At 33.7% G+C, this 27,901-nt stretch overlaps 1 protein-coding gene across 2 annotated transcripts in view; it reads left to right on the top strand.

The window, feature by feature from the left end:
• The first annotated feature begins 166 nt into the window (after window positions 1-166).
• raw (NDT-like domain-containing protein raw) overlaps window positions 167-27,901 on the top strand; it is a 224,183-nt gene continuing 196,448 nt past the window's right edge. Inside the window, exons 1-2 of one of the 2 annotated variants that reach the window (XM_089643337.1) lie at window positions 167-434; window positions 10,674-10,757. In XM_089643337.1, the coding sequence (XP_089499463.1) occupies window positions 10,723-10,757 (35 nt within the window). In that variant the 5' untranslated portion in view covers window positions 167-434; window positions 10,674-10,722. The remainder of the gene's footprint in view (window positions 435-10,673; window positions 10,758-27,901) is intronic. The other variant, XM_089643333.1, reaches the window with a different exon arrangement.

The following is a 27,901-nucleotide window of genomic DNA, read 5'->3' on the forward strand; positions in this document are numbered from 1 at the left end:
TGGACACACACTTCCAATGTTGTACATAGTTAGTTATAGGTTATGCGCTAGATGGCAGCACCGTGTCAACTACAGAAATTCAATAACCTATATGCCTTTTCACTCACACCGATGAATTACGGCCAGTGTTCGGATTAAAAGATGAAATAACAGTATTGTGCGTATGTATCGCCTATGCGGAACGATCATTTCACTCGGGCAACCAAGTTCTTTCTCAAATAATTCCAGCGTGTTTTTCAAAATGCGCTGAATAGGTATTTTTAATACTTTTATGGCATCCGAAAATGTGTTATGGATTTAATACAAAAAGTGTTGACAATGCTTCATCACCGAGTGTCTCGTTGTATTATATTCGTGCGATATCTAATACAATTATAATAATATAATCTTGTGTTGATTGAATATAGCGGTGGAAATAAAATTTAAGTGCAGCGGTGAGTCATGGTTATATTTATTTTGTTTATTCAATCGATTCAAACTGTTACGGCGTACTGCCATGTCGAACGGAGATAATAATATGTTTGACGTGCCAAGTGGAAAATGGATCATAGCCTGTCAAAGTAGTTTGATACTATTATATTTGATACGGATAACGCTTTTCTCTTATAAACTTAACCGAATCCGTTGTCACCGTGTGTTATTCGTGATCTGACACTGTTTGTTTATTTTTAGTAAATATTGATATGAAGTCACTGTTTACATCTCTTTAAAACGAATCAAGGTATTCGGGTTCTGATAGGAGCAATACAGAATGACACTAAAATAAAAACAATGGCTACCTGTCAAAATCAGCTGACTTATGAAATAATGATAGTCCGTCCAGTATTTTGACGCGTGTCATATTTCTTTACAATATTTTTTTCTAAAAAATTGTTAAAAATAAATTAAAAATACAGGGCAAAGTTTTCGAATTCCGCTGCAAAAATATATAAATAGCACTTGCTTTCAGCTTAAATCACTACTACAAATAACAACTATTTATGTCGTGGGAGATGGTAAAAGATGCTATAAAGTTCCATTTTTCACAATCACAGTTAAGTTTGGAGGTTAGGAAATATGCATAAAATATTAAAATAACCCAAACTAAACCTTAAAACCTATTGTGTGCATGTTTACTTAAACCCCCGACTTAAATAGTTGTCTCCATTAGATATTTAAGTTAAAATCAAGTATTGTTTTTTAAAGACCCTTTGCATGCAGCAGAATTCTACAAGTTTACCAAAATTCAGAATCACTTCTCTACGTACAATAATTAATAAACACGTATTTTTAGTTTTATTTATTGAAAAAAACCAGCCATATTTTCATATTCAGTTCAGTCATTATACTAAATTTATTCATTATGACACGGTGTTAAAAATGTGGTAAATATACAGAAAATAGTGACACGCTTAATATGCACATTTTATTTTTAAAATATTTTGTAGCAGTTACATAATAAAGAGAAGTAAGTATTTCAGTTTCTGGAAATGAAAAATATTGCATTCTAATAGTTACTATCTGGCATGTACCCGGCGTTGTTGGGGGTTATCCTTAGGACAAAGACATATACTTTTATGTAGATCTTTTAAAGATACACAATTTCGTAGTACTTTATTTTTATGTATTTCGTAAGGTTAAGCCAGCGTTAGCAATGTAAGCCCCTGAAAATATATTTTATACAACTTGATTTCAAAACATCGTCTTTTCATAAATATAAAGATAAATATAAAACTAACGGGAAAAAATGTCTAAATGATAGTGAAAACTCTATTACGAGGAAGCTACAAGATAAACATGTGTATATTCTTGGTATACCTTATGTTCAGAGATGTGCAAAATGGGTACCCAAAACCATTTGAAATGCAAAATGGAAATGGGTCAAAATTTTTCCATTTGAAAATGCAAAATGCAAAATGGTTTTTAGAAAAGCATTTCAAATGCAAAATGCAAAATACCTATTTTCAAAATGCATTGAAAATGCAAAATGGTTTCTCAGGTCAAACAATTAAAATAATTATAAAATTTTTAACAATTTTGTCATTTAATAATGGATATCAATGACAAATTACATGATGGTAAATCCAAAAACACCACGACTACAGATTATGAAACCACAAAAAAATTGCGCGGGACTAATGTTGCCAACGTAAAAACATAGAAACTGCTATCTAACATTTAATATTACAGCGTCATGGCCCCATGTTCAGTATTTGAATTAGTATTTTTTGTAATGGTATCACTCAATTGCCAGGGCTCCTACCAGGGAGCAACTTGACAAATGTAAATTTTCTCTCATAGCGAGGTTGAGGACCAACTGATATTTGGGGCTTATGAAAAAAAGATGAGCGGAGATAGTAGGAAGAATGTTGCAAAAAAGCATTTAAATGGAAATGCATTGAGAAAAGCCTTTAAAATGCAAAATGGAAAATACCCATTTTGCATTTCCATTTGAAATGGATTTATTTGAAATAAAGCACATCTCTGCTTATGTTGTATGTAATAGGCATTAAAATCGCTTGACAAATGGAGTCTAGAAACGTTCGATTTCAAGCACAAAATTGGTTTTTATTTATTGTGTAAATAATTTTATAAGAAAGCACAAAAGTTAATCAAGTAAAACTGTCACAGATAATCTTAGCTATAATACTTTATTTTTTAAAAGTTGTTTCCTGTATGCGTTCATACATTTTTACTGAAAAAATATTTTTTAGTAGTTTGCATTTATATTTTTTATTGACTAATTTATTTTTTATTTGTATTCAACTCAAGCGAAACGATAGAAAAACCTCCAATTTATCTTAAGCATATTTTTCGGTATTCATAATGTACATCAATTCGTTATAAAGATTAATCAAAATAGTGATTTAGCATTAAGCTTCGCCTTAACATCCGTTGCATAGTTTATAAGAACTAAGCGCACAAACAGAAAGACACGGGTAGCGACTTTATTTTATACAATTTAAAGATTTAAAAAAAATTAAAATCGATTTTTCACTTGGCGGCCTCTGTTATTGATGTCGATGTTTCAAGGTTAGTTTTTTCTTCACTTATTTAAAACAAAATATTAATAATCTATGACACTAAAATAGGTTCTTTGGTTTTCAGCTTAGGTTTAATTAAAACATACATTTAAAAAAAAAAACTATTTTAGTATTATAAGAAAAGACGTTTCTGTATATTTATTAAAAATCTATATTTCTGTAGGAAAAAAATATAGATTTTATCCATTTATAATATTCCAACAATATTAATTTGAAAAATACACAGAAAATAAATGAAAAAGGTTTGTTGAGACCAATGCTTAGTCCTATTGTTTTAATAATTAATTTCACAGTAAATAGTTAAGCTCTTGTGTTATAGTTAAAATATTACAATAAAATTTAGGTGACAGTTTTAAATTTGCATATTATATTCAAATACTTCAAAGTCATTGCGATATTTTGAAACTCAAGTGTGTTTTTTACATAAACGTAGGTAGGTACCTACTGAGATATGTTTCTTTATCCATTATTTACTGTGGCAACATTGATCTTGGAACAATATTTTAGAGTCTGTTCAGAAGTAAGGATTCCAGAATTTGACAGGAAAAAACTGTAATAATGCACGTCTCGACCACATAGTTCATTTTAACATCTTGTAAATAATGGCATCCTTATTTTTTTAATGATAAACTAACGTTTATAGGAAAAGGTTTTATGCATAGCATAAAGGATAATAAATAATTATAAGCAATAATTAGTCATCCGAAATACTAATACAAATTGAAAATATCTCCCGAGTAAAAATAAATGCCGCCAACGGGAATTGAACTCGTGCCTTCTGATGTCCGGTCAGGTGCTCTGTATCCACTGAGCTATGTCGGCTTATTTCCAACCCGCCAAATGATTCAATATGTACTAGTACCTCAATCAACAATTACTGCTTATTATATTTTTTCACCTGTAAACAATGGCATCCTTATTAAAAACAAATAAAAATAATAACACCTTCAATTTCACTTAGGAAGAGTTAAAAAATAACACACTATATCATGAAATAATTATAGAGTATGACGTAAAATCAAAGAAACACTATATTCTACAAACCCTATACACATAATGTAAAAAAGTGAACTCTGGTCACAGAAATAGGAATTAATAGACGAGAAGATAATGGCGAGGGGTAAAATCAACTGTTGAAGAACGAAGGGGGTGAAGCTGACTGTGATTCGTCAATAAATCAATCTGACAGTAAATAGGCATCTCGCATTATAATATCACCATTTACTTCTTAAAAGTAAAATCTGCTTTTGAATGAATAGACATTTTTACATGGGAGCGCAAATTACTCGCCACGTTATGAACTAATTTGCGAAGTCCAAATTCGGCAAAGTAAATTTCTTCTGTTTGCAGAGTCGTAGTTAGTTTCAGAGTATTTAGTTAAGACACTTTTACAAATGTTTCATAATTTACTTACCCCAGTAAACAACGATGAGCACACTTGAGAATCGCTACATTGTGATGTGATAGTATATGTTTCTAAAACTGATCCATATAATACGGTGTGAATAAGCTTAAAGTAGAGTTAAATAATGCTTACTTATGGAATGTAATACGACAATTGGGTTTATTCTCTTTTTCACGTCTATTTTTACAAGTTTTCATATCACAAGTCAACATTTTGCCGTGTTATTTCGTAAAATGAACCGATGATGCCTCGACCATAGTTCGCACAAGAATGATGACGTCACGTTTTCAAATTTCACTTGAGGCCATACGCGAGCCCAGCCGTCTCCAATGGAACCGGTATGGGGAGTGGGGATAATACGTTTTTAATCACTTAGGGCAGGTCTACTAATATTCATATGTCTATGACTCTGGTGTTTCCCAAACGTGTTGTCTTCGCAATCTAGTGTTTCCCAAACTTACTCGGCTCACCGCCTGATTTTAAATAAATTGTACGTAACTAATAAACAACCGTTTTCGAAAAAATAAATGATTGTTTATCGGTTGTGTAAAATTTAAAACATGTTTATTAGTAAGGCTATGTATACACACACATAGTTAATTTAGGTAGTTATATCTATATCTTTCACTTTCACATTTTATTTGCCCTCAAGGCTGTCAAACTGTCCCTCTGGATCTCTCAAACGCCACCCAAACACTTTGGGAATCACTGACCCAGACCAGGAATCAGCAGACCGCGACTCGCGAGTCGTGTGCGGCTCTTTGCATAGGCGTTTGCGGCTCTTCAAACATCAACTCCAATTTCACTTCCACTCAACCAGCCGCCATGAGACAACATGAGACAGTGTTGCCAACTCAGATATTTTTTTGGATATTCTAGCTCTTTACTTTATGTAGAACGCATTCACGTAAAATGATGATGAGTTATTTGTCTAAGGAACCGGTTATTTCTGTGTTGAAATCTATGTTTTTATTTTTTTTGTGTTTAATTCGTAGAACTCCATTTTTATTATTTTTATTTAATATAAATCATATTTAATAAGTAACTGCAAGTATTTTTTGGTTTTTGTTTTTGTTACAGCTGTTTCGGCTTTCAAGGCCGTTTTCAAACTGTGGTTTTAACCACGTTTTGACGACTTACCGATTAAACCGATTTACTGATAAAATTGTGACAATAGATTTCATATTATGTGGGGGTAAAGTCTGTTTTCCCCACATTAATGTTATCTTAATTCTTTAACAATGATGTAGCAGCTATTAATTTATTTAAATGTGTTATAATAACGGAATATCTCTAGCCTCCCCACCCCCTATTTATATGGCTCTCTGATACATTTGTTATCCTGCCTGTTTCCTTTAAAGCCTAGATCTTCTCACAGGGAGATAAATGAGGATTGCTAATTTATTAAGAATCTCTTCAAATTATTGATAATCCGGTTAAAAACGGGATTGAAGGCTCTTAACGAATGAATTAACAAGTTTCCCGATAAACTTTTAGTTTGATACGAATGTTTTATCAAGCAAATGCAGGTGCATGCACACGTGTTTCGGTATATTAGGAATTTACTAAAAGTTTATCAGGAAACGGCCTGCATTCCCGTTTTTAACCGGCTTACCAATTTGAAGAGATTCTTAATAAATTAGCAATGCTCATTTTTCTCCGTACACTTGAAAGTCTGCGGACCCCTGACTTAGTCCATAGCGCATTTTAAAGTTATATCGTTTTACCTATGAACCATGGTCTTGCCAGTAGCATCTTACGTTGCTGAAGATTATTCTTAAGAGATAGACATATACCATAATGGACTTTTCTGTAGGCCTTTTTAAGATATATAATTCCGTAGTACATCTTTTTGATGTATCTCATAAGGATTAGACAGCGTATTCAATGTAGCGCCCGAAAACATATTTTTTCGTCTTTATTATAAAACATCGACCTTTCTCTACTTTCTATAAATATAATGTATAATACAGGGTTTTCCAATAAAAGGTGTTATTTTGAATAGCCCGCTATTTCGGTAGATGTTACTACGCCATTAATAAAAATGGAACGATACACGCTTGAGTGAATCAAATGCAAATCATCTTGAGTGATGAGGCCCATATCCACCTCGGTGGCTTTGTCAACAAGCAAAATTGTCGCATCTGGGGCTCGGAAAACCCATGAGTTATCGTTGAAAAGCCTATCTATCCTCAACGTGTGACTGTTTCGTGCGGTTTATGGTCCGGCGGAGTCATTGGACCTTACTTTTTCGAAAATGAGGCTGGAGCAACAGTTACGGTGAATGGATTGCGCTATCGAGAGATAATTGATGATTTTTTATGGCCGGAATTGGATGGTATTGATCTGGACAATGTTTACTTTCAACAAGACGGCGCTACGTGCCACACAAGCAACGAAACCATTGATCTTTTACGATTGAATATAAAAATAACACCTCTTATTGGAAAACCCTGTATATGTAAACCTTCCGGAAGAAATTCTCTAAATGATAGTGAGAACCCAATCAAAATCCGCTACGTAGTTTAGAAGAATCAAACGCAAGAACTAACAGACAGACGCGGATAGGGACTTTATTTTATACTATTTAGAGATTTAAACGCCCTGATGGGCTTTTACATAATACACATTTTACAAGATTTACTGCATATTAGAGTGACAACAGAAGGTTTTTAGTTTTAAACAATAACAATATAAATATCCCAAAACTGAACAGGATACATGGTACACATAATTTTCAATTCAAATGTACTAAAATAATAAAAGAAAAGAGAAAAAAATATGTAAACCAGTTTTAAAAGTGAAGATTCTTTTTTATTACTATAAAAATTAAGAAATTATGCCTTCCCTAACACCAGAAACATAACGAGGTTTTTATTACTACACTAGAATTAATTAATAAAATTATGGTGATATATTGCTCAAACCGGAGCGACGCACAGTGGCCAATTTTGATGATTTGGCGCGACATCGCTCTCGGCGTTCGACCATTTGGCATCATTGATATTTTTTTAAGTATTAATAAGAAATACCACTTATTTTTGTTAATTCTTATTAGTTGAAATGTTGATAGTGATTTTATAAAAAGTAGCGAGTAATTTGGGCGCTAAGTTTGTATTTTATAGATTATAATTCTTTAAGAAAACAGATAATAAAAATACAGTGAACAATTTTGTACATTATAATTTGTTGCAAAAAATTGGAAAAAAAAGTAAACTTTGAACCAAGGCAACAGTTATAATTTATGAAAAAATTTTTTTTTTTTCAATTATTTAAATAAACCACGTATCTTAAAGAATATCTTAAGTGATTTTTAAAAATACTTTTTTTTACAAAAAGTTCACAAACAACCTGATTTCGCACGCCTTCAAACTCGCCTAGATACAGCAGCATAGTTGCACGTCCGAACATCTCAGTTCTGTGCGTAATTACCGAGTAAGTAAGCTTCGGATGTTATTTTCAATGGTTTTTTTAATGTCAGCGATTAATTGAGAACACATTGGTAAAAAAAAATCATTTCGGGAACATGCCGATCTGGGGTCAATGTCGCGCCAGCGCTCAAATTTAAGCCACTGTGCGACGCGACGTTCCTATTTTCTATGGTTGATTTGATTCAAACTACTCCAAAATGGTCTATCGTACTGCACTTGACAATATTTCATTCAGCACTAATAAATTGTATTTTTTAGTTCAGGTGTGAAACATTGACTTTGAAATAAAATTACTGCTGCAATCATTTTTAAGCTGTCAGCTTGACGTATGCACATTTGAACATATTGCAAAGGGTATTCAAACTGTTCAACACAGCTGCGCGATTTGTTTTCGCAGTATCTTAATTATGTGGCCACATTCGGAACAAAACCATATCCTAGAAATAGAAAAAAGTACAAAAAAGGTTTATAAGTACCCAGATGTTCGACAAATTTACGCCAAAACAATCTTAAATCACCTCTTTAAAATACTCAACAGCCATGAGTCGTTCACGAACGAGTCGCTCAATTGAGCTAGTTTTTTTGATGATCCTCATTCGTACGACTCCTAGTAAACCGTACAACGGCTCAATTGAACAGTTACTGTTTTTTATCGGGAGATATTTTTATGTTAGATTTTTTGTGTTACTTAGGTTAGGTATACACGTTTTTCATCGCTTTTAAAGCTTTTATATCACTTTTTAAAGGTGTGTTGAGTTGTCATTGGATTGAGTTATCATGGGACCAACTCGTGTGTAAGAGGCGGTATTATTAAGGTAAGCTGCAATTCATTGTGGTTTCTCCGCACTCGACCACAACAATCAGGAAAAATATAACATAGGACTATACGTTGTGTGTTTGAATGCAATTACAATGAGCACAAGTAAAAGTTTAGTGTAGGAATTTATATTGGACAGTTTTTTGGTACCTCTATTTACCACAGGTTATTGTTTACATAACATTGGTTAAAGATGTAGTTTAAATAATATAGTTACAAACCTTTCCTACATATTTCCTACATAAAGTTGGTTATTTACAGGTGAAAAAATATAATAAGCAGTAATTGTTGATTGATGTACTAGTATATATTGAATTATTTGGCGGGTTGGGAATAAGCCGACGTAGCTCAGTGGTCCAGAGCACCTCACCGGACATCAGAAGGTGCGGATTCAATATTTTTACTCGGAGATATGTTCAATTTGTATGGATATTTCAGGCGACTAATTGTTTCTTATTAAATACTCTAAAAATACATACATTAGAAGATATACGTAAAATAAACGATTTAACGTTCTTATTCAAAATACTTAACTCTAAATTCGACTGTTGTGAACTCCTGCAACTTATAAACATACATACACCCAAAGTAACAACACGACAAAATACAATATTCTTCAGCAGCACACATAAGCGTAACTACATTGCCCACTCTCCGATACAACGACTTCACACCATGAGAAATCATTACTTGGGTGATGTTGACATATTCAATACCAACTTGGCAAGTTTTGTGGATCATTTAAAACATTTATTTCAACAATACTCCTAAACACATCATGTAAACCTACAAATAGCTGTAATTTTCTGTTTTTGTTTCTTGTGTTTGTATGACTTGTTGCATAGCTTTTATCAAATGTAATTTTATTCTTATTTTTTATGTTTCAAAGTATCTGTCAAATTAAAATTATACTACCAACCATGTAAAAGCCCTCTGGGCGTTAAATAAATAAATAAAATAAAATAAAAATAAATAATAATTTGTCTCCGCCTTGTCAAATACATAAATGATAAAACAACAATTTACCACATTTATTAATAAGGCCCTAAGTTAATAAGCTCTGAACTCTAAACAGTAGGGGTGGGAATTTCAGTTTCTTCTATAAAATAACCGAAACTTTTCGGTTTCTTAAAAGTAACGGTTACTCGAGCGGGAAGCTATTTTAAACATAATTCTACTTACCTACACATAATCAGTCTGTATTTTTTGTTTTGTATTTTAATATTTTTTCAAATCAATGCACAATAAATTCACTATCAAAAACACGTCACACGTGTTTATATTACAATTAAAATACTTTAACTGTAAAATAAATAGAAATGATTAAATAAAGTTTTTGCGCGGAATTCTCATGTTAACTGTTTTTTTAAGCATTTCGGAAGCATTGTGGACTAAGTTACACGTTTAAGGCGATGCACTACGTCGTTGGCGATAAGGTTTAAATTCCCGCTTAACACTATCCGCCTGTTTTGATTTATGCAAGAAAAAAACATGGCCAAAAAGTGCCTTTTATTTTATTTTGTGGATGTTCAGGCATAAATATTGAATTTTTTTCGATCATTTTATAAATAACTTAATTTGCCACATTATACAATAAAATCATAACCGAAAATGGGTTCGTAAGTAGGACATTTTGAACTTTAAAGCAGTTTTCATAGGCCTTTACTTTATTTTTTTCTGGGCTTATAAAAATACTTATCTAAAAAATACTCGATTATTTTAAAGGCCAAGATGTATTCTACTCGCAGTATTTAATTAAAGCATCTGAAAAATTTCTAGGCGACCAAATTTTCAAACCAAAAACACATGATTTTGCATTACTACGTATGGCATCGCCTTAAACGATTAGCACAGAATCCGCAGAAGTTGCAAACGTTTCGGAACTTAAACTGAATAGTCTCTCCGAGGACATGAAGTAGGCATTAAAATGCAGTATGGAGTGTGGTAGAAGTGAAAAGTGTAATTATATTGTCTCATGGTTCAAGGTGTTGTTGCAGCGGGCGTTGGCGGAGCCCGGGCCCGCCCGCCCTCGCCTCCCCCAGGGGGATGAGCGCCCCCCAGCCGGCGCCGCCCCTGCACAGGTCAGTCAGCTCCTTTATCTTCCAACCCTTCGTCACTCCTTGCCCGGGCCCACTAACTGCACACACTGCACGAAGCTTCACCTAACACCTGATAGTATATACTGTGTTCCACGCTCATACCACGAAGCTTTAGGGTGGTTGTAATTAGCCATAATCTAATTTACAAAATCTTTATATATATTTTTTTAAATAAGGCGATTCTAATTATCAGGTAATTGGAGGACTGAACGCAGTTAGCGCTGACAAAAAATTGTCCAAAGAAGCGAAATTAACAGTCCACAACGGAGTGCTGCTACCTACCTTGATGTATGGAAGTGAGGTATGGAACTGGCAAAGAAAGGATGAAAGTAGATTGAATGCTGTTGAAATGAGATCCCTGAGGCGTTTGTGTGGTAAAACCATGTTTGATCGTGCGAGGAATGTGGAGGTTACCAAAAAAATGTCCAGTGTAATCGCAGCTTTACTTTTGCGAGTAATGCACTTATTTGATTGAAAAAAAATGTGCGGGGGTAAATAGAATCATATAAATAAGTCGTCTAAACGTGGCCTTAGCTTTGAAAATAGCGTTGAACGCCGAAACAGCTGTCACAATAATAAAATAAAACTAAAATACACTTGCAGAACTTAATAATAACATTACTAAATCAGAACAACTGACCGTGTAGTAATAAATAATAATTATAAAGGTGTTAGTATACGAACGCTTTATAATTCACAAAGAAAAAATAATAAATTTTACATAACTTTTTATTTGGGCACTAATGAAATTGAAAGTATTTCATGAATGAAAGTTTCGTGGAATACGCTGTATAGCACGTATAAATAAGAACACCGAAAAGTAATATTTTCAAGATCCCAGGTAAAACCAATAAATAATACTGTTGATTTTTATCATTTTCGATTTTTAAGTTCAGTTCAGTGCCGATAATCCGCGTATATTAAAACAAAAATATTACATTTTCATAAAAAAAGAGAACAACAATATTCGTAGTTACCACGATTAATTTTGTATATAATTTAATCGAATGCTTTACATTACCTATCTCACTAGGTGTGACCTGTTCTAAGGTATGTGACAGGAATATACAGTAAAAGTACAGCATTGCCATGTTATTGACAGATTTAATAAATGTTGAATTTAGATTAAGGCGAAGCTTAATGCCAAATCACTATTTTTATTAATCTTTATAACGAATTGGTGTACATTATGAATACCAAAAAAATGCTTTAGATAAATTGAAGGTTTTCCTATCGTTTCGCTTGAGTAGAATAAAAAAAATATTAAAAAATACTCAATAAAAAAATATAAATGTAAATAACTAAAAAAAAAATTTTTCAATAGAAATGTATAAACGCGTAAAAGAAACAACTTTTAAAAAATACAGTATTAAAGCTAAGATTATCTGTGACAGTTTCACTTGATTAACCTTTTTGCTGTTTTGTGCTTGAAATCGAACGTTTGTAGACTCCGTTTGTCAAGTAATTTTAATGCCTATTACCTACAATATAAGATATACCAAGAATATACACATTTTTGACTTGTAGCTTCCTTTTAATATGGATGGAGTAGAATTATGTAGAACATTATATTTAGAACATGCAAAAATGCTAGTTAGTGTTGGATGATGATTCAAAATATTGAAGAATGTCAAAAATTTATTAAGATATCTTTTGTATTTTGTATAATTTTGATCATAGCACCCAGAATTTCGGACGCTGCCTGTTGATTGTGAAAAATTAAAAAAATCACTTCGACGTCTTATTAAAAATACTTTTCGTTTACTTAACAAACAACCTTTTAATATTTTGTAAAACAGAACTATTTATTAAATATATTAATCATATCACACTGAAAGAAAGCGCCGAGGGTGACAATTTCGATAGACCAACTACTTTTTTTCATCAAAAAGCCAACCAAAAGGGTATTGCGCCGCTTTCGTCATCAAATTTCTTTGTTTTTTATCAATCTAAATTGCAAAGTTACGGACATGTCAAACTGTTCTCGAGTAGCGTCACAGACCGCCGCCATCTTTTTCGCAATCGTTCGAAATTTATTTCAAAAACGTTTCCGCGCCAACACCAACGGTTGTTAAACGTCACAGTGCGGGGGCTATCCTCGGATCGGGCCTACCTAGAAATAGCGTCGCTTTTCCACGAAGCGCTTATCGCGGTAGGCACAGTACCTACCGATACCTAACGCACTACAGCTATTATAATTCATACTTCTAACTAGAGCTGCGTTCGTCAAATAACGTCCGTCATGCATAATCTTGACACAGTGCTGCACTCAGAAACTAAACTAAAACTACAGACTGTTTACCAAAAAAGTTTAGAAATTTAATTAAATGGAACACCGAATTTAGAACAAGTTATGGTAGATTCAAATGTGAGGTTATGTTTGAATTTCGAATCTGAACGATTGACTTGACAGGAAAACATACCGTAACTCAATTTTTCTTTACATAAAATAAATAAATGCTGAACATTCGCGTTTCTTCCACGCGGTATAAATATTTTTATTTAACATCTAATCACATGGCTTATTTGATGTAAATTTCCAAAAAACACAGTTCTTTGCAATTATCTCGCTCAAATATCTATTTATGATTTCTGAATAACGTTTTTTTCAACATTTTTCCTATTATTCTTGATGTTGCCATTTGCATCCAAGTAAACGAAAACCTACCATAGTGATTTATTTTTGGGGTATTTTTCCGTGTTGCGCTACCTCTTTTTTAGCCAATGTTTCGGACAGCATTACCGTTTCCATCATCAGGGCCAGAGATGTGCAAAATGGGTACCCAAAACCATTTGAAATGCAAAATGGAAATGGGTCAAAACTTTTCCATTTGAAAATGCAAAATGCAAAATGGTTTTTAGAAAAGCATTTCAAATGCAAAATGCAAAATACCTATTTTCAAAATGCATTGAAAATGCAAAACGGTTTCTCAGGTCAAACAATTAAAATAATTATAGAATTTTTAAACAATTTTGTCATTTAATAATGGACATCAATGTAGAACAAACATATTACATGATGGTAAATCAAAAAACACCACGATTCGTTCTTAAGTTCAACAGCTCGGCTGTGGAACGAACTGCCGGCCTCTGTGTTTCCTCCCTCCTACAACATGGGACTCTTCAAGACCCATGTTCACTCCTTCCTCTCCACAAAAAGACCCTCCACACAGCATCCCCAAAGATGACATAGGCCCTGAGGGAAATTATTTTCTTCAGGGCCTCCTGTGTGGAGTTAATATAAAAAAAAAAAAAAAAAAACACGACTACAGATTATGAAACCACAAAAAATTTGCGCTGGGCTAATGTTGCCAACGTAAAAACGTAGAAACTGCTATCTAACATTTAATATTACAGCGTCATGGCCCCATGTTCAGTATTTGAATCAGTATTTTTTTGTAACGGTATCACTCAATTGCCAGGGCTCCTACCAGGGAGCAACTTGACAAATGGAAATTATCTCTCATAGCGATGTTGAGGACCGACTGATATTTGGGGCTTATGAAAAAAAGATTGGTGGAGATAGTAGGAAGAATGTTGCAAAAAAGCATTTAAAATGGAAAATGCATTGGGAAAAGCATTTAAAATGCAAAATGCTTTTTAGAAAAGCATTTAAAATGCAAAATGGAAAATACCCATTTTGCATTTTGCATTTCCATTTGAAATGGATTTATTTGAAATAAAGCACATCTCTGATCAGGGCCGATGTGATACATCTGTCCTAAAGGAGGAGGTTATGCAATCTCAAATCATATCCGAAATAATACTATTTACTGAAATATTTTTTTTGTTATTTTTATGTATGTTCAATAAAAGGTTCCCTAACTTTGTGATTAGACTGTTCTTTGAGTGTTATTTATTTAACGTGTAAATTTGAAATCCGATCCTGATTTTAATTGTGTTAATCTGCCTGGCCAATGTGAGCAGAGTTCAATAAATGGGAGGTGCTTCGTAAAAAGCGATAAAGCACTATTCGAAGTTCAATTTAAACGATTCTCTTGTTTGACCTTTTCTATAGAGTGCCACGATATATTTACGTTACTTTACTATTGGCACAGAAAATGTTTCATTACATATGCATATTAATAGCGATGATGATGTTTCAGTTTATTGCATATATAAACAACGTGCATTTACACACATCACATGATGTACGAGAGTGGCGAAAACACTGCCATTCAGAATAGAAAAGTTACTTTAAATGGCTTTATCTATTTTCTTCCCCTCCCTACTTCCTTCAGCCTCAGAACAAATGGGACTGTTGTGAGGTATTCACATTATTTATATTATTTGATTTGGTTTTACGTTTGTATGTGTGAATATTAACAGAATTATAAACGGCCCTCCATACTACCGACCAAATACTGTATATTTTTGTATATGTATTGCGAAATCTATGGATTCAATGTAAGATCTAAGCCAGGTGTCGTTGAAATAGTGTAGGTTTATATTTTTGATTTTACAACGAATTGGTGTACATTATGAGATATATTTAGATAAATTGAAAGTTTTCTTATCGCTTCGCTTGAGTAGAATACAAATAAATTAATAAATTCTCAATAAAAAATATAAATGCAAAATACTAAAAAAAATTTTTTTTTCAATATAAATATATGATCGCATAAAATACAGCATTATATCTAAGATTCACTTGATATTCACTTGATTAACTTTTTTGCTTTCTTATAAAATTATTTAAAAAATAAATAAAAACCAGTTTTTTGCTTGAAATCGAACGTTTCTAGACTCCGTTTGTCAAGCGATTTTAATGTCTATTAACTACGATACAAGGTATACCAAGAATATACACATTTTTGGCTTCTAGCTTCCTCTTAAGCAATCCTTAGGCTTTGTTATCCTGGTTGTAATATTTGTTAATTATTTATTTACTATGTTTTGTGTTGACATGATTTTATTTAATAATGTTTTCCCCACTGGAATTTCCCGTGCTGCGGAATACACTTTACATTTTCCGTATTTTATTTTATTCAATTCGCATTTTAATATAATCTATTTCACTAGTTAGAATGTGTGCTATAATTTTGTTGTATTTTGTAAAGCTTGACAGTTTACAATGTAGATCTTAAGCTAATATTAATTAAATTTAATTATACTAATATCACTTGGATACTACACAGGTTGTCTCACTTCAATCACTTGGATATTACACAGGTTGTCTCACTTCAATCAGTCTTTGTTTGGTTGCAATATTCTATCAATTTCGTGTCTCCATGTGTCCCAGATCCATTGTTTTATGAATGCTCTGAATATATTGACCCTTGTCCCTGCGTACGACCAGGGATTTCTCTTCTTTTTGTTTTGATTTATGTATTAACAAATACTCTTTTGATTTTGTTATCTTCATTTAACAGATTGGCCTTTCTTTCTCAAATTAATTTTATCACCAGTATCATAATAAGTATACTTTTCTTACTCATCAGTCTCATCACCCTTATACTAATCGCTGCTGTGTAGGGACACTGAAGGTTAGGGTGGTTATATTATGTGTAGCTTCATTTACAAAAAAATCTTTTCGATTTATTGAGTCTTTGTGAAAGTCCTGGAGGAAAAACCATTTTTAAATTACGAGGGGGTACCCAAAAGAAACCGAACTGATGATGTGTGGGGCTTATTTTTTGTAGTACTGGGTTCTACCGGAAGGAGCGTGTACAACTATCTTTCCCCAGTCAGTATGCCAAGAACTGCGCTGGATAAGTGGTCCTTTCGGCTGGTGTGATATTTTTGGTGACTATCATTAACCATGGTGCTATGATTAAGACCCTGAAACAAAGCAACAGTCAATCCAATGGAAGGCTTCAAATCTCGCCCAAAAAAGTTCATTCAGTGAGATCAAACATCAAGACAATGTTGATTTGTTTTCTCGATGTGAGAGAAGTCGTCCATTCTGAGTTTGTTCTCAATTTTTTTAACTTTGAGTTTCCTCATAACGTCATCCTTGTAGGCTTTTTAACACTTCAAGAATTCTTGTACCAGTTTTCAAAACTTCACTATAAAATCTATCTAGAAATCTAGCTATCGCATAAATGACGAGCACACTAAACAACTGTCAACAAAAAAATAATACATTCGAAAGGATGATCTCCAGCCCAGTGATTAGCATACTGACTAGGGAAATGTGCTGTACAAGTGTACACGGTCCTACCGACAGAATCTGGTACTACAAAAACTGAGTCCGCCGCAACATCAGTTCGGTTTCTTTTGGGTACCCCCTCGTTTACCAGGGTGGGAAAGCGGTGGGGCCCTATTCAAAAAGTCCCAATGTTTTCAATATCGCCTATCAGTAGGCGAATTAAGTCACTTGAGGGACGATCAAGAGTTAAAAGTACTTTCGGGGCGATTTTATTTGATTTTGTGCGATAGGCATACCTTGTGTACTTACTTTGTTTCAAACAAAACACTGTAAATAATTCAGCGTTTAGTTAATATCCAAGTTTCACGCAATTGAAATGTTTCCGTTTCATAAAATTTAGTGACAATTTTTTTCTTTGTAATCTGACTTTCCGGACCATAAGAATCAACGTAATTGAGTGGTTTGTCCTTGGGCCTAGTGGAATTTTTGCCTGCGGCGCTTTCATGGTACGCGCAATGATTGATATTGCGAATGGATTCCGTTTTAATAGGGTACGCGATGAAATGTTGTTTATATAAATCTCGTAGACTTCTGATCTGAGCTATAAATCGCCGATCCAATTTTTTAAAATTTATACGACACTACAGGCCTTGTGAATCTGCATCACATTTGGAGTTCATTTTGTGGTGTAACGTTTTTTGATTTAAGAGGAAGCTACAAGCCAAACATGTGTATATTCTTGGTATACCTTATATTGTAGGTAATAGGCATTAAAATCGCTTGACAAACGGAATCTAGAAACGTTTTTTTACAAACGGAATCTAGAAACATTTCAAGCACAAAACTGGTGTTTATTTATTTTGTAAATAATTTTATAAGAAAGCAAAAAAGTTAATCATGTGGAACTGTCACAGATAATCTTAGCCATAATACTGTATTTTTTAAAAGTTGTTTCCTTTATGCGTTCATACATTTTTATTGAAAAAATATTTTTTTAGTAGTTTACATTTATATTTTTTATTGAGTAATTTATTTTTTTATTTGTATTCTACTCGATCGGAACGATAGGAAAGCTTTCAATTTATCCAAAGCATATATTTTGGTATTCATAATGTACACCAATTCGTTATAAAGATTAATCAAAATAGTGATTTTGCAATAAGCTTCGCCTTAAGCTTTCGTTTTCGAGTAATCGGATCGAGTAAGTTGGAATTTTTAAGGTCAAGTTTGAAAAAATCAGTTGCTAGGGGGTTAATAAAAGCGTAAATATCATATTTTCCGCACCTTTTAACCCTATAAAAAAATGTAAAAAAAAAGAGTTGAAAAATATACATATAGAAATGCTCAGAAAATGGTATGTTTTGGATTAATTAAATAGATTCTCTATAGCACTTCGAGTTCCGGACACCATATACGAGTATGTTGTCTTGTTTAAGAAAACGACACACACAACGATAAGAGAAGTTTGTGTGGACTAAGTAAAGTATTTATTATAAAATCCCTGTAGTGTTTGCAAGATTATTTGTAAATCAATGACCTATTTGTTTAAATACATTAAAAAACAGTGAATGCCCTAATAATTTACGTTTCAGTACATGTCTACGTACAATTCATGACTGCATAATTAAACACACATTACGAGGTACTCGTGTAACTTTTCTTAGAACATTTCACAATCCACGAGTCAAAGAGTCATAAATAATTTTTTACCTTTTTTTATTGTAGAAAAAAATTACAATACTAATGCCATTTTTGTGTTACAGAATAAATTTTCTACAACGATTTAAAAATGTGGCGTGTTTGCTTTAGCGCCTAAAGATATGATATACCCTTACAGACCACTCAATTTTTTTGGTTTATCCATTGTGGCAATCGTTCACCGTTGATTGTTGCGTACATACAACGTGATGGTTGGTTCAATTTCGTCAGTTGTAAATGATTTCAAAAGAATCCTTGTTTTGGATATCTTGCTAATATTCAAATTGTTTTGTTTTTATACCGACCCGAGTGGGATTGACCTTACTGTTAACAACTCATAAAACCGGGGTACGTGTGACGTCACGCGTACCGCGTCAGATTTTGATGCGGTTTTTGAAAAATGCAAACTCTGAAAATTATTTTAACTACGAAATAAATATTTGAAAATAAAAAAATACTGGTATTTAATTTAGAAAGTGAATATTCATAATAAAAATAACAACAAATCGACTGGAATTGCTTATTGGCGCACACAGAGAAAAATTACTATAAATTGCTAATTTATTAAGAATCTCTTAAAATTGTAGGCCTTCCGAATGAATTAACAGGTTACCTGATATTTTTTTGTAAATTACGAATATATTATCATGATTTTGGAACAAGTGTTCATGAAAATCAGAATATTTTTGCATTACTGCGAAAATTCTTTCTATCGTCATTTGCATGATCAAGGCAAATCGATAAAACACTCTTAAGGCGATGTACTACGTAGTAATGCAAAATCATGTGTTTTTGGTTTGAAAATTTGGTCGCCTAGAAATTTTTCAGATGCTTTAATTAAATACCGCGAGTAGAATATATCTTGGCCTTAAAAATATTCGAGTATTTTTTAGTCCACAAAATAAAATAAAAGACACTTTTTGGCCATGTTTTTTTCTTGCATAAATCAAAACAGGCGGATGGTGTTAAGTGGGAATTTAAACCTTATCGCCATCTACGTAAGGGTTGTTATTGATAACGACTCAATTTAAAAAATTACACGACGTAGTGCATCGCCTTAATTTATCGTGTGGGCAAAAATCGATTTCTCTCCGTGCAGTAATGGCAAGGGATTACTCCATTCTGATGTTCTTCACGTAATATATTCTTTAGTCTGCGATTTTATCTTCATTTCAATAATGTGCACACGACAATATTTTATCTTTAAGACAAACACTGACACTCTGTTTAATATGTAGTTAATTTGTGCCCTGTTGTATTTTTATTAGTACAAATATTTGAGATGGCATAATATTATTTATTGTTTGATCTGGGGATTGACGTAAATAAAGTGTACAACAATACACTTTTTTTCTTTTGCGTGCAATCTCTATTTGTATAACAGAGTTATCTCTGCAATAAAATTATTACTCCATTTTTATTTATGTTTTGGTTAGTTTCAGTGGAGCTGTAATAGCATTCGCCATTCTTTGCCCGCATCTTGCGGCTTCTAAACTACTCTAGAATAACCAATATTAACTCCAAAAGTTATTTCAATTAATTAAATATTCATTCTATACCTGTAGAAAAGTCAATAAGGATCACATATTAAAATAAATTGGAAAGGTATATCCGAGAGCTACATTTCTAAAAGTGTCTAACTAAACAGTTCGACCTGTCGGTGGCTGAGTTGACATCGCGTTTGGGTCCCACATCACAACACATTTATCCAGTCCTCCATCACAGCACAATCAACATTTTCCGCTTACTGTTGTGGTAGTAGGTTATTTTCAAATATTTTTGAATAGTGTAACACAATATTAAATTTCGGAAACAAGCCGGAACTTTTGTTTTTTACGCAGCCAACAATTTCTGCGCCATTGCGAAATGAATAGTAATACATAAGTATATTTTATCTTCGAGGATGAATGGTGATATTACAATGCGAGTTGCCTGTATACTATCGGATTAATTTATTGTCAAAACACAGAAAGGTACGGTCAGGTCACCTCCAGTCCTACGAAAAATTTGGTTTGTTCCCCTTTCCCTGATTTACATGTCTATTAATTTGAATGTCTATGCATACACTTAGTTACACACTTAATTACAAAACAAATGTATCTTTTTTCACCAATTAACACCGATTTTTTTGATTCACTGCCCAAATTTAAAAGTGGAATCATGTCAATAATATTATAAACAGTTCGATGCGCATACATATACACTCACACATACACACACAACACTATACACTACACATGTCATCCGGTAATTACTGAATATACTTACCACATATGAGACATTACAAGGAAACATATCAAAGGTAAGGTCTACTATCACTGTAACCGATGTACTGTTTGTTTCTATAATCTTCTATATAAATTTTAAAAAATGTACATTTGTTCAAAATCTTAAATCTCCGAAAGTTATTCTCCGATTGCTTTGAAATTTTGATACAACGTTGCATTGTGTGTTGTGTTTTTATATTAATATATTATAAAGACCTGTGACAGGTCAAATCATGCTGATTTGGAAAAACAGCGCCATCTATGGACAAACCTGCTTTTTTTCAACAGCGCCAACTGGACATCTGCACAGACAGACTGAGCCACAGAAACGCATGGCGGGGTACAGCTAGCATTAAATAAATAAATAAAAATGCTTCCCTTGCACACTTAAAGTGTTTAAGTTCAAGTCCAAAAAAATATATTTTAGGTATTGTCTAAACATTTGCCGAGTACAGAAGTTATATAAAATTCCCTCGAAAAAAATCAGAGAGTTTCTTTAAATGTTAACGTTAAAAAAACTAGTCGTAATTAAAACAATATGCTTTTCTAGGTTTTATTTATCCATGACTTTGAAATGCCTTTTTCTTATCTCCCTCTTTCCGGCGCCGGCGTCAAATTTAGTAATTTATGCCCCTTCCTACGATTCCATGACTAACCGATCTACGTCAGCCTTATTGACGTGTGTATTGTTTCCTACAAACTCATCTCGCAACTGGTTACTGTTCTAGGAAGTCACGTATCTTCTAAAGCGTCATTATTATAGTATGTTAAGCCTATTTCACAATACGAGTTTTTTAACGCTACGCAAATTTCGCATTCCTGATTCTGTAAGAATTTTACAGCGTGGCCCTATGCTAAGCTTGGTGATTTTTGCCTGGTAGCTGTTACTATTTTTTTAACATTAGCTTTACACAGGAGCCCTTAGGAAAATAATTACTCTCAGGGCCTATGTCATATGGAAAGGAATGAGAGGAAGATCCGAGAAGGAAGAAGGCATGGAGGGTGTGTAGGAATCTGGGGTTCAGTGTGTCCAGGAGTGACGCACAGTGTGCTGAAAATCGCCTTTCATAGACATAGAGACTTGAATTTTCAAGGGTATTTTTTTTGGCTAGAAATGGATTCTGCTGATCATTACTATGCTATAAAATTTCGTATGAAGCAATTGCGTGTACAAATGAAGGAGTTATCATTTTTTTAAGAAAAATTTCTATGGCACTGACATTAAAAATGAGGTTATCTCTGTAATCATAAGGTTGGCCATTATATCCTTACACACAGATATACTACTATATATTTGTATTTTTTTGACATACTTCATATTGTGGCGCAATTTGCGATTTTTTTTTTAAAAGTCCTCAAAGTTGAAAAAAACACTTTTTAATGTTGATGATTAATTTTAATGCTTAAATGCTTTACATGTGAGTAGGCTTGCAGTGTAAATTAAATATTGTAAACTATACTCGGTCCAAGATTAGAACAACCTGTGGACGCGCATGTCTCCGCCCCTTCACCCCACTCCTAAAAGGTCGAGCGTTAACACATTCAGACCCACTATTTTAATAAATTAATTATTTAATTTATTTTCCTACCGATAAATAAAATTAAAAATTAAAACATTTTAATACATTCAAATAATGATGATGATAGTATTACAATACATATATTGTACTTTATTAGGCATCAGATTTATCAAATCGGCTAAGAAATCAATCCAAAGTTGAAAATATCATCATTGCCATTAAAAAAAAAATTAATTTTCCTCAGATGATTCATTTGAAATTTCAAAAGCTAACGAATTATCATTATTGTCCTCTAGTTCATCAACAATGTGATCGATATTCCGAAATTTTTTTTCGATACATATTTATTATCATTGTCCGTTGAGGTTTGTGCACCACCTATAAACATAAAAAAAACCGATCAACACCAACATTCACAAATTTTATACATATATTACCTATCTATATCCTTGAATTATAAAAATGCATTGTTGTAAATCGAATAGTCATACAAATAACACATAAATAATGTTTACCTGTCCTTTTTTGTTTTTCGTAATTGGTGATAATGAATTCGGACATATCGGCTGAACATCCATTTTATAGCAGGGTCTGAATGGGTTAATTTCTCTAAGCGCAGGCACTAACGTATAACGAATTGTCAGCGAAGATTGCCGGAGATAGCCGAGCGATGGCGGAGGAAAGGAGCGGGGGGGTGGTATGCGCAGAACGAACCTAATTTGGTACTCCAACAGGTCGTTCTTATCGTGGACAGAGAATAGACAAAGCATACTCATATGTAAAGCATTTAATCATTAAAATGAATCATTAACATAAAAAAGTTTTTTTACGAACTTACGAACCCATTTTCGGTTATGATTTTATTGTATAATGTGGAAAATTAAGTTATTTATAAAATGATCGAAAAAAAAAAAATTTATGCCTGAACATCCACAAGATAAAATAAAAGGCACTTATTGGCCATGTTTTTTTCATGCATAAATCAAAACAGACGGATGCTGTTAAGCGGGAATTTAAACCTTATCGCCATCTACGGTTATTATTGATAGCGGCTCAATTTAAAATATTACACGACGTAGTGCATCGCCTTAATTGTAATTTTCCAAATTGGATCCGAATGTGTGAAGAATCAAGACTAGCGATAAACTACCTACCTACTTTAATAATATTTTAATTCTGAAAATTTAACAAACTTTCAAACATCTTAGGATTAATCTTGATACCTAAATGTAAATTTCGTGATTTTTCATGGGTTTGCGCTATTTAGCTAAGATGCAATTATCGATCCTACAATTATAATATCCCGTTATTCTTCACGCGTCTGCGGCAGTATATAATTAAAACGTGAGCTTAATATTGTTTACACTCGGAAACAGCTTGCTAATATGGAAAACGCGCCTAGCACTCGCGGGAGTAATTCTAGCACCTAAATCTGGTCGCTGAAAATTTTGCTCTCAAGCGATTCAGGCTTTATATCAGATAGTGTTAATAATTATTCTATTTTGTTTTTGTGAATGTTTTCATTTCAGTGTTATTTTCTTAGTTTAGAGAAGTGTTTAATTTATGAATAGATAATGTGACGTATTCATTCTATCCGGACGTCAATGCGTGTCTCATCATTTTCAATAGTATTTATTGTAGGTTCACTAAAAATAGGGCTATGACTTGCTATGGTTTTATTGATGGACCCTCACATCGCACGTGAGTAACCCGAATCTTGCGTGGCAAGTAGGGACGACGCTCCATTCGGCCAGCCTCGTGACTCGTCGGCTCTTTCCGCTCGGCCGCCAAAACTCTGTGCGGTATATGATGGATTATTAATTTGTTATATATTTCTTTGCATATATTTTAATAACAATAAAATAATTATTTTGTTAGCAAAACTATAAAAGCTTGTTTACTTTCATTTTCACTTCCTTCAAAAACAATTTTTATGTTTAGCATCTGCCAGGCGTCCCGTGATGGAATTTTAGGAGTACTCGAATGAGGCTAAGGTGCATTAAGTTGCTTTGAACTTTTTGTAGTCTAACGTGACCATTTATATTTTCAAAACGAAAATACTGACGGCCCGAGAAAGACATCGGCAATAACGAAGCATTGCGGGATCCACTAATTCTATTTTTTTTGTACAAGTATGCGTTTGTATAATATTGTGTGGCGTTTATTTGTTCATAATGTTTTAATAATTTTGTGTGATTGACAAATTTTTTCAAATATATCAGGCGATGATTTAAAGTACGCGTGAAATTCTTGGCACGTTTTTTCAGCCTTCCTCAACTATTAGGGAGAACACCCGTTCTTATAATCTATATCCACTACCTAGTACCTCCACGACAATTCGCAATATGATGGAGATTATTGTTTCTGGAGTGTTGGAATAATTCAACCCACCGATTTGCCGTGGAATGTTTATGGAGTGTTGGAATAATTCAACCCATCGATTTGCCGTATAATGTTTCTGAGGTGTTGGAATAATTCAACCCACAGATTTGCCTTGTAATGTTTCTAGGGTTTTGGAATAATTCAACCCACCGATTTGCCGTAGAATGTTTCTGGGGTGTTGGAATAATTTAACCCACCGATTTGCCGTGGAATGTTTCTGCGGTGTTGGAATAATTCAACCCACAGATTTGCCGTGGAATGTTTTGGAGTGTTGGAATAATTCAACCCACCGATTTGCAGTGGAATGTTTCTAGATTGTTGAAATAATTCTACCCACCGATTTGTAATGGAATTTTTCAAGTACTCCGCTTCAAAGATCAAATTTAAAAAGTTATACGAGTACTACAAAATCTATTCCAAATGTGATGTTGATATTCACCAGTTTCCCTCTTGTTCTACCAGTTTCCTGACACCTTGTATGATTTTAAAAATATATACTTTGTTTATTGTAATATGAAAAATACGAGTTACATTTATACACACTTTACACAATATTATATTTAAGGCGAAGCACTAAGTAGTAAATTTGATGCTTCAAAATATTTTAGAAGTTTTAGTTAAATACCGCGAATAGAACACAACTTGTGGCCTTTAGAAGAATGGAGCACTTTTTATAAGTCTTTTTAAAAGCCCAGAAAAAATAAAGTAGCCAGGTCTATAAAGACTGTTTTAATGTTAAAAATTTCTTATTTACGATCCACTTTTTGGTTTCATTGTGCAATGTGACAAATGAACTCAAGAGGTAGTTAGTTCTCTTCATCGGTGTAGAAATATTAATAAAACTTATTTTCTCGCTATTTTGTTGTTATGCAATTCACTATGTATTTTGTAACAATATTATAAATGCATATCTTAAATCGTAACGCGTTTCCTTAGATTCAAAAACATTTGCAGTGTGTAATCTATGACGCATCACTCTTGCCTAAGTTCCCTTTCGGTAATACTGGTGTATTGCTTGGTATGTTGCCGACCTGTCAATCACCTTATAAACCACGAGACATTTTAAAAACATATTCTTTCTAATTCAATGTAGGCAATCGCGCAAACGATAATGATGAAATACTTACATTGATTAATTCAATAAGTCTAAGTGCCTACGTGAATCAATTCACGAATGATTGAGATCATTGTAAGATTCTGTGAGCCCTAAAGACTGATATAGACTTGAAGTGCTAACATAATGCAAAAATGTAGGCAATCGCGCAAACGATAATGATGAAATACTTACATTGATTAATTCAATAAGTCTAAGTGCCTACGTGAATCAATTCACGAATGATTGAGATCATTGTAAGATTCTGTGAGCCCTAAAGACTGATATAGACTTGAAGTGCTAACATAATGCAAGTTGACAGGACACTGACAATCATGACCAAGTGGGTGACTGGGGCTCAATTCTCCAATAGCGATCAAGAGTTACTCGTTATTCGCATAAAATTAGCCAACGTCGAATGTTTCATAGATACGTCATTTTTGTACCCGTCTTCGTTTCGACATCTACAGCTAGAGAACGGGATGAAGTTTTACAAACGTAGGTACACCAGCCGACTTTCTAAGGCTTTGTTAATCCTAAAATTCCTGACGAATTGTTCGTCTGTCAAATTCTGACCATCTGAATGAGTTATACGTATTTGTTTTTTTTAAATTTATTTTATAAAGCATCCTAAAATGGGCGTTTTCGTGGCATAGCTAAGCTAGTAATGTGTGACCACATCGCTGTACTTTCGTGTCAATCGTGGCCGTGGACTTCTTGCGCATCTATCTGTGGGAGTACGATACAATATACTAAATTTTTACAGTCGTCGAAGACAAGTCGGCGTCGACTGGTTCGAACAAAACTTGTTCGTTTGGAATGACTTTTGACGTTTGACGTCTTAGTATGTACCTTCGACGAGACTCGAGAATAAGAAAGTTGACCAATGTATGTACTTTCGACGGCGATTGCGAGCGGCCTAGATCGGAGAATTGGTCCCTGGGTACCTAGCAGACTAGGAAGTAGTTAAGGGATGTTTAGTAGTGAGTGTATTAAGACTTAAAGTAATTCATAGGGTGGTTTATTATATGTGCATATACGGGGTGTTAAGGGACGTACCTACGCAACTTAATTTAACAAGCGATTCCTGACATTATTTAGAGTAAAATATTTATATGAAATTTTGGCCGCCGGTGACTTGTTTTACTTACTAATGTCATCAAATGATCTACATATAGAATAAACGATGCTCGAGTTAACAAACAAGGTGAAGAAATGTGGCCCGTCCAAGTCGAGAGTCGCGTATACCATTGCTTTTGTTGATAAGCGCGTCCGGGATGGTTTTCCGCTATCTGTGCTAGAGGCGCTAGTGTATTGAAAGTTGTTAGATGTTTTTGGCTGTAGCCAGTAGTGACTACAGTATAGTAGGATTTCTTCAAACTTTAGCTCCTCACTCATCTTTGTGGATGCTGTGTGGAGAGTATCTTTAAAGGAAGGAAGAGGAGGAAATTTTGAGAAAGAAACAAGGTATAAGGCGTGAGTGGGTAGGATCTACGGGACACGTGTATCCAGGAGTAACGAACGCGTGAATCCATCCCTTCACCGCGGTGCAAGGCGATGCGTCGAGAGAGTCCTGCTGTAGATATAAAAGGGTCTCCTTCAACCTTTCCCGATCCGTCTCGCAGCGGAGCTGGTGGGTACACGGAGAAAAAATTGTATAACTGATATTATTAATATCCGGTTAAAAACGGGATTTCAGGCCGTTTCCTTTTAGTACTCTCCTAATATATCAGAACACTTGTTCAGCATCGCGATAATAAATTATTTTTTACTAAAGTTTAACAGGAAACCTATCAATTCATTCGTTAAGGGCCTGCAGGGCCGTTTTTAAAAGGATAACGAATAATTTGAAAAGATTCTTAATAAATTAGCAATATTTAATTTTTTTTTCGTGCAGACGCTTCTGCCACCACGACCTCGAAAAACCTCACTCCACGAACCCAGGAACCCCTGCTAAGTTACCGAACGTAGCGAATCACTTGGGATGACTTATGATGGCAGGGGTCTTGGTTATCCAATGAATGGTTCCCGGGTCGGCGGTTCTCCTCCCAAATTGAGAATTGGAACAGGATGAG

This window comes from Hesperophylax consimilis, chromosome 19, assembly GCF_061612785.1.
Source record: "Hesperophylax consimilis isolate HC1 chromosome 19, BYU_Hcon_1.0, whole genome shotgun sequence".
NCBI lineage: Eukaryota > Metazoa > Arthropoda > Insecta > Trichoptera > Limnephilidae > Hesperophylax > Hesperophylax consimilis.